Source organism: Grammomys surdaster, unplaced genomic scaffold (genome assembly GCF_004785775.1).
Source record: "Grammomys surdaster isolate TR1022 unplaced genomic scaffold, NIH_TR_1.0 150, whole genome shotgun sequence".
Lineage (NCBI taxonomy): Eukaryota > Metazoa > Chordata > Mammalia > Rodentia > Muridae > Grammomys > Grammomys surdaster.
Genome location: NW_021604608.1, coordinates 21688018 through 21702761, shown reverse-complemented (window position 1 = coordinate 21702761; position 14744 = coordinate 21688018). Strand labels below are relative to the sequence as shown.

General features: G+C 40.6%; 1 protein-coding gene across 4 annotated transcripts in view; it reads left to right on the top strand.

The window, feature by feature from the left end:
- The window catches only part of Atp8a1 (ATPase phospholipid transporting 8A1), a 230835-nt gene that overhangs the window by 99949 nt on the left and 116142 nt on the right, over nt 1–14744 (top strand). For all 4 annotated transcript variants that reach the window (XM_028765216.1, XM_028765213.1, XM_028765215.1 and 1 more), the window contains 4 exons: nt 626–708; nt 2415–2464; nt 6388–6457; nt 13485–13569. In XM_028765216.1, coding sequence (XP_028621049.1) covers nt 626–708; nt 2415–2464; nt 6388–6457; nt 13485–13569 — 288 coding nt within the window. The remainder of the gene's footprint in view (nt 1–625; nt 709–2414; nt 2465–6387; nt 6458–13484; nt 13570–14744) is intronic.

Here is a 14744-nt window from a genome sequence, read left to right as displayed (position 1 = left end):
GACTGACAGTGGGCGACTGACTGACAGTGGATGACTGACAGTGGGCGACTGACAGTGGGTGACTGACTGACAGTGGGTGACTGACATTGGGTGACTGACTGACAGTGGGTGACTGACATTGGGTAACTGACTGACAGTGGATGACTGACAGTAGGTGACTGACTGACAGTGGATGACTGACAGTGGGTGACTGACAGTGGGTGAGTGACAATGGATGAGTGTGGCTGACAGTGACTGACTGACAGTGGATGACTGACAGTGGATGACTGGCAGTGGGCGACTAACAGTGGGTGACTGACAATGGATGAGTGTGGCTGGCAGTGACTGACTGGCTGACTGACTGACTGACTGACTGACAGTGGATGACTGACAGTGGGTGACTGACTGACAGTGGATGACTGACAGTGGGTGATTGACTGACAGTCGGTGACCAACTGACAGTGGATAACTGACATGTTCAGGAACATGATACTCGTTTCTCTGGTGTCATCATATATATAAGACAGAATGGATTTCAGAGCAGAATGAGACGGATTCTAACCAAGCAGAAAACTGTCACTGTCCTTCTATTTGCATATGTTATACTTTTCTGTCCTCTATTTCTTCCTCCTGTTCCCTGCCACAGATGAGGGAGCACTGGTCAGAGCCGCCAAGCAACTGAATTTTGTCTTCACTGGAAGAACTCCTGACTCTGTCATCATAGATTCAGTAAGTCACTTGTGTTTTAAGGGGTTTTTAAAACCTGTGTAATACATTCACGTAGCTTCAGAGACAAAGGCAGTAAGGAAAAGATTACAGGGGAACTGACGTTTCCTATTCAGGAGCACCACTGTCATCCTTCGTCCGCGTCTTTAAACACTTAACAAAATCGTGGCTGATAATACACTTGGTAGATATTGATTCTTCCAAATTAGACATATCTACTGATTTTCTCTTCTAATAAATGGAGATTTAGCTCCCTTGAATCATCCTCCCATTGATTTCTTCTCTAGATTCCAACCGTTATTAAATTTTTGGTTATGTAAGTATCCAGAGGGGTGGGCATAGTATATAGGCCTGTTATCCCAGGGCCTGAGAGGAAGGAAGCAGGAGAATCTGGAGTGCAGAGCCAGCTTCAGCTACATAGCAAGTTTGAAGCCAGCCTGGGCTACATGAGACCCTGTCTCAAAATAACAAACAACGAAGATATAATTATTCAGGATATGCTTTTAAGTGGGCAGTTCTAAACCGATACATGACAGCAGGTGACATCCACGTGGCTACACGGCAGACCACATGACAGGCTACATGGCTAGTTATTGAGAACATGCAAAAACATAAAGAGGCATGATTATGCTGTCACTGCAGAGGCTAAAGTATTCACAGAAGCAAATGGTAGTGCATTTTTAAAGAGTTTTCTGAAAAAAAGGAAAGCCTGCTTCGATCTGTACTCAGTTCTCAGTGACTGAGGAGGAAAGGAAGTTGTGTCCACTGGAGACTTACCTCAGAGTGTTTGTGGTGGCTGTGGCCATGGTCTCCCCAAACCAGAAACAAACAGAATGCCCATCAGCAGGAGAGGATGAGCAGGCAGGGGGCCAACTGACCATCTAAACAATAAACAAGAATGAGTTCTTGACTCTGTGGATGAATCGTAGAAGAGGGGACTTGACAGGCACTGAGGAAAGCAGCCTTTACAAGTCCATCTGTGTGCAGCTGGAAATTTTGCAGATGTGATTTATAAAGATAGAATTTTGAACAGTGATCGCCTTGGGGCAGGGATAAGATTGATTGGAAATGGAACACCGGAATTTACGGGTCAGATGTTCTACAGCTTCAACACAGTGGTATTTACGCAGGCCAACCTTTATCAAACTATACAGTTTGCACTGAAGATCTCTATGTTTCTTTAATGTAAATGATATCTCATTTTGAAAATTATTATTAGTGCTTCTATTATATTCATAGCTAAACATCTTTGTGCTTGGTATTTTTTCTTTTAAACTATTTCTTTCCTAACTCAATTTTTTTTTCTTAAAAATACATTTTTCTATTATTTCCTAAAGATTAAGTTTTGACCTTTTTTTTATTGTTTCATGTTCTTTTTCTGACTGTTTGAGCATGGGCTCATGGGTTTGTTAGTAACCTCAGGACAGTCATACAGTCACAACAGATAATCTTGTCTGTTGGCAGTTCTGTCCCACGCTCTCCATTTGGACCTCAGTAGTTCTCAGTCCTGTTTCTGAGACACTTGAGATTCTTCTGAACTCTCTCCTACTGTTCACTTTTTTCATTAATCTGAAAATTTAGTGAATTCTGTTCAATAATTCAGAAAGGGTGAAGGGAAGCTGTGTTCATGTTGACATTTTACAATAAATTTTATTGCCTGTGATTATTTCCAAGAATCCTAAAATATTTCCAATTCTTATATTCTACAGCTGGGGCAGGAAGAAAGATATGAATTGCTCAATGTCCTAGAGTTCACCAGGTAAATGCATTTGCCCTGTAATTCATGTGGGGAAAAATACATTTGCATCCATTACTGGTTTTTCCTATATATAGCTGGAATCTATGCTTTACTTTTATTTGTGTGTTTAAGCAAGATAAGATCTTCCATGCAGTTTTCGAGTACTTTCTGTAGATAGGCCATGCACAGGTTTCTTCACAGTTCACCACTACATGACTTCTGCTGGCGGCTCAAGAAGTCTTTTTAAAGTGACCTGAGTCACAGATACAGAATCAGCTAAGAGTTCCATGGTCTGTTAGCCAGCTTTCTGATATGGTAGCCAATGCCTGAGATAATCACCTTCTGAAGGTGACTTTCAGCTCTTTGATTCTGTAGTGAGGGTGGGTTTAAAAATGGGAAGGGGAATGAATTCCATGCTTTCCAATAGTCCCCAGGAATGTGCGCAGTTTCCATTGGGATAACAGTAGTGAAATTGAAGAGAAGTCAATGGGTTGTTTGTTTGTTTGTTTGTTTGTTTGTTTGTTTTTAACACTGATTTGAAGGGAGGTCAGTGGAACTTTGGATCAAAGGGGTGGGGTGGGAACAAAGAGAAGGAACAGGAGGGCTAGGATCCTAGCACGAACATCTGGGTGTGTGGAAATTCCCTGTACGTAAATGACAGACATGGGAATAGGAGCAGATGTGGTGGATGAGATCTCTGGAAACACTATGTTTCAGATGTCTGTGAGACATACAAATGGACATATCCAACAGGGAATTATATATAAGAACCTGAGACATGAAGCCAAAGCTATGGCTGAAATACCCACTTGTTAATCACTGGTCTACCGGTGATACTCAAAGATTGAAAGTCAATAGGATCTTCTAAAGATAAAATATAAATCAAGGGGAAAGTGGAAGGCTGAGCCATAAATAATTCTAACTATTAATGATTGATTGCAAATTAAGAATTAGCCAAATCTGATGGCACAGGCCTGCAACTCTAGCTACTTTGGAAAAGAAGCAAGACGATCACAAGTTCAAGGCTTCCCTGGGCTATCAACGAAGCTTAAGGCCATCGTTGGCCACTTCCTAACAACTTGCCTTGAAATAAGAAGTGGACTGCAGGGTAAACTTCAGTGATAAAGTATTTGGCTAGCATGAGCAACTATTGCAAGAGAGTTGGAAAGGAAGGCATCTTTAAAATAAAGGCTTTGTGGTTAAAGACACACAGGACAAAAGTAGACTGATAAATAGCCCCAGAGCTGAAAGGAATCCCAAGAAGAGTGCTTGGTTATCTGTTCAGAGGCACTGCCAACTTAAGTAAGTAAGGAGAAGTTTGAAAAAAGATCTGTGCAGTTGTCATTGGGATGGTGGGAAGATGGGCGTGGAAGGGAGCTGAGGAGAGCCTGTGGAGAGACGTAGTTCACCTAGAGTTGAGCGATAGAGTTAAAATGGCCATGTGGTTCACAGGGAGGGTGCCTGGCTAGGTGAGGTATTATACAGGAGACACTTCCTTGTGGATAAGCAGAATCTATATATCAGGGGAAAGGGACAGATTAGTGGGAGAGCTGTGTGACTTTGGAACAAAGCTACTGAGAAAGTGAGGCTGTAAGACAACAGTCATAAGCCAGGAGGTGTCTTAGTTAGGGTTTCCGCTGCTGTGAAGAGACACCATGGCCAAGGCAACTCTTATAAAGGAAAATATTTCATTGGGGCTGGCTTACAGTTCAGAGGTTTAGTCTGTTATCATCATGGCAGGAAGCATGGCAGCACACAGGCAGATATGGTGCTGAAAAGGTAGCCGAGAGTTCTATATCTTGATCTGCAGGCAGCAGAAGAAGACTGTGTGCTGCACTGGGCATAGCTTGAGCACAGGAGACCCCAAAGCCCACACCCACAATCATACATTTCCTATACCAAGGCTACATCAACTCTAACAAGGCCACATCTCCTAATATTGTCACTCTCTATGAGCCAAGCATTCAAACACATGAGTCTGGGGATGGAGGAGGGGTGCATTCTTACCCAAACCACCACATTCCGCTCCCTGACCTCCATAGGGTTGTAGCCATACCATAATGCAGAACTGTGTTCAATCCAACTTCAAAAGTCCATAGTCTATAACAATCTCAAACTTGCCTAAAGGTCCAAAGTTCAAAGTGTCTTCTGAGATTCATGCAATCTCTTAACTATAATTCCCTGTAAAATCAAAATAAAAAGCAGATCACGTACTTCATATGATGGTACAGAACATAGCATTATCATCCCAGAGCATAGGGAAGGAAGCACAATGAGGTCATACTGGACCAAAGTAAGATGCAAAACCAGCTGAGCAAACTCCAGATACTGCATCTCCGTGTCTGATGTCAAAATGCTCCTCAGTTCTCCAGATCCTTTCATCTCTGTTGACTGCAACACACTTCTTTCTCTTGGGCTGGTTCCACTCCCTTTAACAGCTCTACTTGCCGGATATCCTATAGCTCTGGCATCTCCAATGTATTGGGGTCTCCAAGACAATCCAAGCTTTCACTGTCACAGCTTCACACAGTGGCCCCACTAGGCCTCTGTGCAGGGACACCCGGATACATTCCTGGCCTCAACAGCTTTCCTTAGCTGAGGGAGATTCCATAACCCCTTTCTTCTGTCCTTGATTTTAAAGCCAGAACCACATGGCCAAAGTTGCCAAGTTCTGCTGCTTGCTGGAGCTGGAACATGGCCGCTTGTTTGATTACATTTTCACCAGCTTTTTGGTTTTTTTATGGTTTCCTTCACTGCCTAAGCTTGGGCTCTGATAAAAGCAGAAATATTTCTCCCTTGTGTCATGAAAACAGGATGGAAGATTTCATATATCTATATTTCATATAGATATATGAAATGTACGGGTGGTCAGTGTAGAGCACCTCTGCCTTGTGTCTCCATATTATTCATCTGACTTTTCTCTCCAATGGCCATTTTACTCTGATGGATCTCAGAAGAGGGTTCCTAGCCTTAGATATCTTGCCAGGGGAACTAAACTGATGAGTCTGGGACCATTAAGTCAGAACTGGAGTAAGTAAGAGCAACATGAATCAAGAAGGATTGAGTTAACATGTATACAAGAGACACATTTACTTTATTGGTAAAGTACAGTATTTCCACTCTGGCTGTGGCGTCACTTCTTCATAGGCAGATATACTCTTGAAAATATCTGATGGAAAATTCTAGAAGCAAACAATTTCTTAAGTTTCCAATACCTTATACTAAGGTTTATCATTGTAATTGTTCTCTTAGTAGCTGTTGTTAAATGCTTACTGTATCTAACAATTAATCATTGTTATAGGTATATAACATTGATTTTATATATACATATATATATATATATATATATATATATATATATATATATATATATATGAAAAGCATATTATTGGGCTGATACTATCCCACTATCCCCGGTCTTTGGCATCTGCTGGGGTCTTGGTTTGTACCTCTCAATCAGGAGACTGACGCTATCATTAAAAACAATAATGAATGCTTATATTGTTTCTTAAAGTAATAGCATTTGCTTTCATCTGTAATTATTTATTTATTTATTTAAAATTATCCTTTTTGTTTTTAATTTTTAAAATGAGACATATAACTCATCTACTAAGATAACTCAAATAGTTTTCAAATAGTAACATATTAAACACAATGCTACGCTAGAGGGTATTAACTCTTACAGGTGTCTGGGGAACTGTTTTGTTTATTCTTTTAGGACAGTAGATGATACTCTGGTGACTTAAAAAAAATAAAATGTTAACTCTCCAAGGCATCCAGTTCTACACTCAGGAGATAATTTGTATATATGGAAGAATATGGCTCATAATTTGGTCAGATTAATTTTTTTCACTGCAAGCATTAAAATATGTGAAACACATCAAAAACATGTCCATGTAGAGCTGCAATATGATGACCCATTATGGAAAATCTCTTTATTTCAGCGCTAGGAAAAGGATGTCGGTGGTGGTTCGCACTCCATCCGGGAAGTTACAGCTTTACTGCAAAGGAGCTGTAAGTTTTTCCTTTTGCCTTTTATGGTTTTGATTTATGATGGTTTATAATGTGCGTGTTAGGCATCCCGCTATGGAAATGTAACACAGATGTTTTACATGAAGCTGATGACATCCACTTTTGTCGGTGTTTTATAGTAAGAGCGTTCAGCCTCTGCTGGTGAAATGTGGAATTCCTTCTGGGTAAATCTGATGCATTGAAAAAGTCTGGCATAGGGTACTTTTGTAATTCAATTTTTAATACATGATATTTGAGGTTTGTGTTATATTAGCTATGTTAGCAGATGACTAAATACAGAAAATATTTTTAAATTGTATTAGAATATAATGACACACTCCAATTTTAATCTACTTGCCTAAAGACCGTAGAAATGGAGAGAGGGTTGGCTCGCAATTATCACTGTGATTTCTCGTTTTGTATGGCTTGTTTGTCCTGTCTTAAATATTACAGGATGGCCGATTGTTGGTTAGCTTCAGTATGTGAGTAGGTTATATTGGCAGAAATAGTATTGTGTATTCCAATTCAATTTTCCTATTTAAAACATGTTTATACTTATGGAAAAATGAGAAGCCTACCAACCAGGGCCATTCTTTTTGCTAAGATCAGTTAGGATTTTCTTCCTGAGGTGCCCTTTCCCTAGTAAGCTCTTTGCACATTTCAGCTTGGAATTTCCCAATTTCAAATGGATTCAATAACTGTGCTCTGTCCCATGGAAACTGGGAAGCCAAACTTAAGAAAGCCAACTCTTTTGTTGAAATTCCTGTTGAGAAAGTTAAATTCCTTGGTTTTAAAGCCTTGAAACACAGTTTTTGAATGCCACAGGTTTTTGAAGCACTTTGGTAGAATTATTTCATGATGTCTCCTGAATTTGGTTTTACAGTTTCTTTGAGTTTTTTTTTTGTTCCCCTTGATTAGGACGTCTAACACGTATTCATCCTGAATGTTTTATCTCCAGGCTTTGAGCTGGATTTTAGAGAAGTGAAGATAAGCCCTATGTCACCTCAAGAACTTAAGTCTAGCCAGGGAAGAACATAAAAAGGTGATTAGGTTGTGGTGCTAAGTCAGATCTTCCACTTTCCTGTGCAACAAGCCCAGTAAGAGAATAAAAAGAAACTGCTTCCATGGTTGGCATCTGTCTGATTTACCACACCCAAATCACATGCTTCCTTTTTTAAAAAGTTTGAACATTCTTACTGCTAAACTTTTATTTGAGGGATTAAAGTAGCAGAAACTTAAAAAAAATTGGATTTTTATTTTTAATCACAGAGATTGTTTGTACATATTAACTTCCATGTTGTATTGTTCCCCTCTCTGAAATAGGATTAAGTAGTTAAAAAAGCTTAAACATGAAAACAGCAAGGAATACCTGACAACCGTAGTTTGTAGTTTGATGTGGAGTAACTGAACATGAACCAGGCAGAAGGGTTTGTATGACTTGCCTTTGGTTGATGAGTTAGGTTTGGTTTGTCTCCATCCCTGTGCTGAAGAGCATGCATGTATTTCTTCCATGCTACTGGGGGAGATGATTTGAGGGCTGCAAACAGAGACAGGCAGAGGTTCCAATGAAGCCTTATCAACTCTTCCAGGCAAGAGCTGCTGGGGATGGATGGAGACAGGCACAGGAAAGACCAGGGAGGAAGACTTAGGACTTGGTAATTGATGTTTCCAGGTGCTGAGGGAAAGGATTATCAGGGATCATTTGGGGATTTCTACTTGGCTTGCTGAGTGGACTAACACCACTTATCAACATAGGGCTGGGGGCTACACAAGGGGCTATCAGGTGCAGAAGCCTGGATTTCCCAGGAAAAGAAATTGCAGTAAATTTGTCTGGAAAAATGACTCAACTGCTTAAGAGTGTTTGTTCCTCTTCCAGAGAGCAGGAGTTTGGTTCCTAGGACGCACACAGCTTCAGAGGAGCCACTTCTGGCCTCCAGGGGTGCCTGAACCATGTGGTATACATTCACACAGATGCACCAGAAAAAGACCAGCTCCTCTCTCCACATCCCCTGGTTGCATGTAGTTCTTTGTCTAAGGGTAGGGCCCATGAGTTTCACGCCTAGCTTCCCTGTCATTTCTAGGGGATAACAATCTCACAGCAGAACTTCCTGGTTGTCTGCCTCCTACAATCTTTCTACCTGCCTCTTCCATGATATTCCCTGAGCCCTAGGTATAGGTGTTGTGTTGTAAATGTACCTACTAGGGCTGAGCTCCCCATGATCTGTTGATTTCTGTATTATGACCGGTTGTGGTTTTCTGTAATGGCATCGGTTTGCTAACCAAAAAAAAAGGCTTCTTTAATATGAGATGACAGCTACACTTTGCTGTTCATATAAGGCTAAGTTTTAGAATGTAGTTAGGAACTGTGGCAGTAGTAGGTTCTCCTCTAAGATCCGAAACACCACTAGTGTCAGAGAGTTGGCTAGGTTTCTAATACCAGGCATGATTTCCCTCCTACTGAGCTGGCCTTAAGTCTAATTAGAGAACTCAGGTGCAAGCCAGCACCCCTACTCTGAGGCCAAGACCAAAGTGCTGAGCTTTCTAATCATGCAAAGTGGCTGAGGAAAGCTCATGCCAGTCCCTGCTCAAGCTGTAAAACCATGAGGTTGGCGTGCACTCAGGAAAATCCAGAGCTAGAGGTATATGTGGAAATCTCACCCCAGAGGAAGCAGTGAACATCACAACCGAGAAACATGGATTCGCTCCAGACTAGACCATCTGTGTAGACCACTGTACCTCAGGATGTTTGGAATCTCAGTGTAGTAAATAAAGAAGTTCGAGAACTATTTTCATTCAAAAGGAAATTGGGAAAGGTATCTGGTATATATGCAAGATGAATTCAAACTCTTAAGCAGTTTTTAAAAAATCAATAAATAGAGTGAATTCTAGATTCAACACAGTTGAGGAAAGAGTAAAGTTAGTAAATTAGAAAAGAGTACTGAAAATCCCATGTAAAGTACAGTATAAAGTAATAGAGTGACTTAAGAGTTTCTGTAAGAAAGATACCTTGTTTTGCTAATTTTAAATTTAAAAATGGAAGCATATACAGTTTACAATTTATATCTACAGTAGTAGCCAGTTAAAGTACCATTTACTCAAATAAAACTTTAGTTCATTCAAAAATTTTACTCTAAACCACAGAAGGCTTGAGAAACTTGACTAACACACTTGATCCTACAGAAACCTTAAATGACTAAAGTATACTGTGAAGAGACACCATGACCAAGGCAGTTCTTTTTTTTTTTTTTTTTTTGGTTTTCCGAGACAGGGTTTCTCTGTATAGCCCTGGCTATCCTGGAACTCACTCTGTAGACCAGGCTGGCCTCGAACTCAGAAATCTGCCTGCCTCTGCCTCCCAAGTGCTGGGATTAAAGGCGTGCGCCGCCACCACCCGGCTGACCAAGGCAATTCTTAGAAAGCATTTAGTTGAGGGCTTGCTTACAGTTGCAGAGGTTACATCCTCCTGGGTGGAGAGCATGGAAGCATGCAGGCAGGTGAGAGCTACAGGAACCTGAAGCGATTAATAATTTCAAAGTAGGTGTCTCTTAAAATTCTATGCTATATCCAAAATAAACCATATCTGAAATTAGCTGCTTTTAGTAGTTCGCCACCCTATCTGAGGCAAAGTTCAGTTATTTCTGAGTAAAGCCTATCACAGAAAGTGGTTGTGTATATTTAAATATGAGCGTGCCATGGGCTGGTGAGATAGCTCAGTGGATAAGGGAACTTGCCCAAAGCCCGCCAACCTGAGTTTAATCCCTGGAACCTACTCCTGTAAGTTCTCTGGTCTCCACACACTCAGCTGGCATAATAATTACATCATTTCTCCCTTCTCTTTCCTCCTTCCAAACCCCCCACATACCTCTTCTTGCTCTCTTTCAAATTCATGGGCTTTTTTCATATATTAATTATATATATATTAATATATATATATATATATATATATATATATATATATATTCCTAACTATAACCTTCTCAATCTATGCCATGTTACATGAATATACTTAGTTACTGTTCTATTGCTATGAAAAGACGCCATGACCAAGGCAACTCTTAGAAAGCATTTAGTTGGGGACTTGCTTACAGTTGTGGAGGTTGCATTCTCCTGGGTGGGAGCATGGAAGCATGCAAGCAGGTACTGGAGCAGCAGCTAAGAGCTACATTCTGATCCTTAGGCAGAAAGATAGAGCAAGCCTGAGCCTATTGTGGCCTTTTGAACCCTCTAAGCCCACTCCCATTGACACGCTTTCTACATCAAGGCCACACCTCCTGATCCTTCTAATCCTTTCAAACAGTTCTACACCCTGATGACTAAGCACTCAAATATGTGAGCCTATGAGGGCCATTCTGATTCAAACCACTACAGTTTATTTTTAGGGCAGGCCTTTTGGTACTTAATAACCAATTGGTGTGTTCTTTCCTGAGGAAGACTATTTCTTCTACTACCAGCATTCCTTAGACTTCAACCCTACACAAAGAACTAAATGCAAATAGGTTTTCTTTAATATATTTTGGGTGGGGCTGGAGAAATATCTCAGTAGGTAAAAAGTTTGGCCTATAAGCATGAGGGCCTATGTTTGATCCTCACAAACCATGTAGAAGTAAAAACTAAATAGTATGAGCTTATGATCATAGGAGAGGTGGAGACAAGAGGATCTTTAAGCCTTGCTAAATAGTTGATGTAGCCAACAGGCAAGCCCCACAAGCCATTAAGAGACCCTGTCTCACAAAAATAAGATTGAATCTTCTAAAGAATGACACTGGAGGTTGACCAGTAGCCTCCACATGCGTATGTGTACATACCTGCACATACACATGTATAAAAATACCTTCTTAAATACAGAACTGAATTTGAATTTTAGTGTATAACACAGTAAGAGCCAGAGGTGGTACCCCATGCCTAGAATCACAGAGCTTGTAAATAGAAACAGGAGAATCAGAGCTCAAGATTATCCTCAGCTACATAATAAATTAAAGCCTGCCCTACCCTGTCTCCAAAAAAAATAAAAAAATAAAAAATAAAATAAAAAGATAAAAAGGAAGAGGAAAACAAAAAGGTTCACCAAAAAGAAATGATTAACCATGGGTTTCACTCTCCTCAAAGCCCTGATCCCATCCACAGTAACAGGCATTTGGCTGCACCATGCTATCTCAAAGAATATGGTGTCACTGTGGATTTGCACCCTTTTTTCCCCTGAAGGCCAAGATACAAGATAACCAAACTCCTAAGGCTTTGTCCATAAATTCAGAGTCTGACCTGATGGCATGTCCCTCTTCTAGTATCTATGAAGGGATTCTTTTTCACTCCTGAAAATGTGGCAGACTCTTGATGTAGCCCTCTAAATAAAGGAGGGCTTTGTGTCCCCAAACGTATCTCTTTAAGTATTTTTTTTTTCACAGACAAGCATGGCCAACCACTTGTGACTGTCATTTGAAAACACACATTTACTACAGAAGGCCACGTTTCCTCCCTTCGCCTCCTCAATACCACAAAGAATGTAGACAATTAATTGACCCTCTTAAGAACCAGTATGTTTAGATTTACTGCAGAACCTAGCCTCCCTCCTCCTTACCACCACTTCTGTTTTTCAACGTTTTAAAGATCTTTCCTCCTCTAAAAATGGCCTCTGTTAACCTCATGGAAATTTTCATGAACATTAAAAAAAAGAAAAAAAAAGAACCCCAAAGTTACTCCTTTTCCTCCCAGGAAGGAGCCATGATTGCAAACTGTCATTTCCTTCTCTGTTTTCCTTCCCATCCCACCACTGAAAAATGAAAAGAAATTCATAATTGGGGCTTGGGATATTCCATCTGCTCTGAGGTCACTTGGTTGTGTTTCTCTCAAGGGCTCTAAATCATACTCCATTAGTCAGCTTCCAAATCTCAGCCCCAAGACTAGAAACCCCACAGTGGGTACTACCACTGAGAGAGTAATTGCAGGTAAATGATTTATTTTTTCCTGGTCTAATAAAAAGTCATGAAGTCTGAATACTGAAGTTCTTTGAGATGTTAAACCAAAGCCAGCGAAGAACTAAAGGAACAGTAGGCCATTTATAAAGGAGGAAGGAGAAGAGAGATAGAAACACTGCATGAAACTAAAGCCAACAGGACTTTAAAATAGGTGGGGGGGGGGGTTTCGGGGGGAGGTTGATAGGATCAAAACATACTGTGTGGAAATATCAAAGAAATAATATTGTTTTCAATTCTGGAATTTTATTTTACAAATTAAGTCAGTTAAGTCTTAAAGCTAGACACAGTCAGAGACATTAGCTGTTTGAGGCAGCTCGGGGATTGTAGGTTCTCATTCTGTCCCCACAGGACATCTCAGGACATTTGGTGGTCCACTGGTGCCTCAGGTTTATCCCTCTGATAGCACAGACCTCCAAAGGTGCTCTTATCCCTGGAAGGTTCTAAACCTGGGTAAATTTTATACACATATTATAGCCACTGAGGCTCTAGCTCATGGGGGATCTGCATAAGACAGACTCTTTGTCAGGCCGGCATTTCCCAATATTCCCTTAGTTCTAGACCATTTTCCACTAAATAGAACTCACAAAATTCTACAAAACCTTCAGGGATAGTGCTCTGTCTGTATGTTATACAGCTATCCTCCTGCCTCCACTATAAATGTAGGACACCAGGCCCAGTTCCTTCTCTGTTTTTTTTTCAGCCAATTCTAGATGACTTACAATTCTTAACTGAAATATAAACATGTAAAAAGTACTAGCATACTGCTTATGGAATTATCACGAGGAAAAAAAAAATGTGCATAATCTCTGCAGACCCAACCTTACAAGCCAAGACATTTTCTGTCTGTGGTTGATTGATTCCATGGATGCAGAACTCACAGGTCCAGCTGTATTCCTTCCTGTCTTGGGGGAATCATTGTTACTCATAGACAAAAATATTCTGTGCTTAAAAGGAAACACTGGGAGATTTTTGTACAGCAACCAATAATGTTGCTGATCTCAATTTTATTAAGTTCAGGGTGCTTAATTAATCCACCAAACCTTCTGCTTACTTTCCAGGACACAGTAATTTATGAACGACTCGCAGAGACTTCAAAGTATAAAGAAATCACCCTAAAACACTTGGAGCAGTTTGCTACGGAAGGTGAGCATGATATGAAACAACAGGATTGAAACACAAAGGAATCACAGACCTTTGAGATTTTGCAGGGTTATTGACAGTTTTACTCCATTGGTTATTGATGATAGCTTAGACATTCCTATGCTTAGATATCCACCCATGGGGGCTGGAGGGATGGCTCAGTGGTTAAGAGTACTGACTGCTCTTAAGGAGGTCCTGAGTTCAATTCCCAGCAACCACATGGTGACTCACAACCATCTATAGTGGAATCTGATGCCCTCTTCTGTTGTGTCTGAAGACAGCGACAGTGTACTCATGCATAAAATAAGTGAAAAAAAAAATCTTTAAAAAAAAAAGATATCTACATATGGTTTTTCCTTAAAAACAAAAAACAAACAAACAAAAACCCAAACAAACAAAATTTAAAAAGTTAAACTTTTAATTACTTAATAATAATAAAAAAAAACACTATTCAACTGCTGAGAGACAAATGCCGAGAGCCCTTGTCCCCATTTGAAGGAGTCAGGCCTTAACATCTGTGGCACTTTTTAGAAGAGAAGTCACCTAATGCTTTACCTTGCATCTCATGGAATTTGTTAAGGAAAATAAAAGAACTGAGCTTTTGTGATCTGGATAACAAAAAAGAAATGAATACATATGTGATTATATAAAAAGTTAAGCTATTATAACTTAACCTTTTTATTATTATTAAGCCCCACCATATGCCAGTGTCTGTCTCAGGCCTTGGAGTCTGTGGTAAATAAAATCAGCCCTGTAGCTGGCCTCCTGAAATGCATGGTGACTTATGAGGCAAGCGATACAGGGTCTAGGGAGCTGTTCTGGTTAGGATGAGTGGAAGTGGAGGTCATCAAACCTCCCGCCCGTTACCTGCAGAATGTGCAGAATCTTACCGCCGCACTTGATTGCAGTGTTCTAATCACCCATCTCCATTTTCACTCCTGTTTCAGCTAGGCTGGCCCTGCCCTTGTCCCTTGTAAAAGGATTTCTACAGCGCAGCTTGTATGGATCACAGCAGGCCAAGATGGTTCCATGAGGGGAGGTTTATTAAGAGAGTGGGAGAGCGGGAGGAGAGAGAGAAGAGTAGAGAAGTGGAGGATAGAGGCCGGCCATGACCACGTGGAGAGAGGGGGAAGAGAAGGGGAGAGGGGAGAGGACAACCTGCAGGTGCTCAGGGTTGA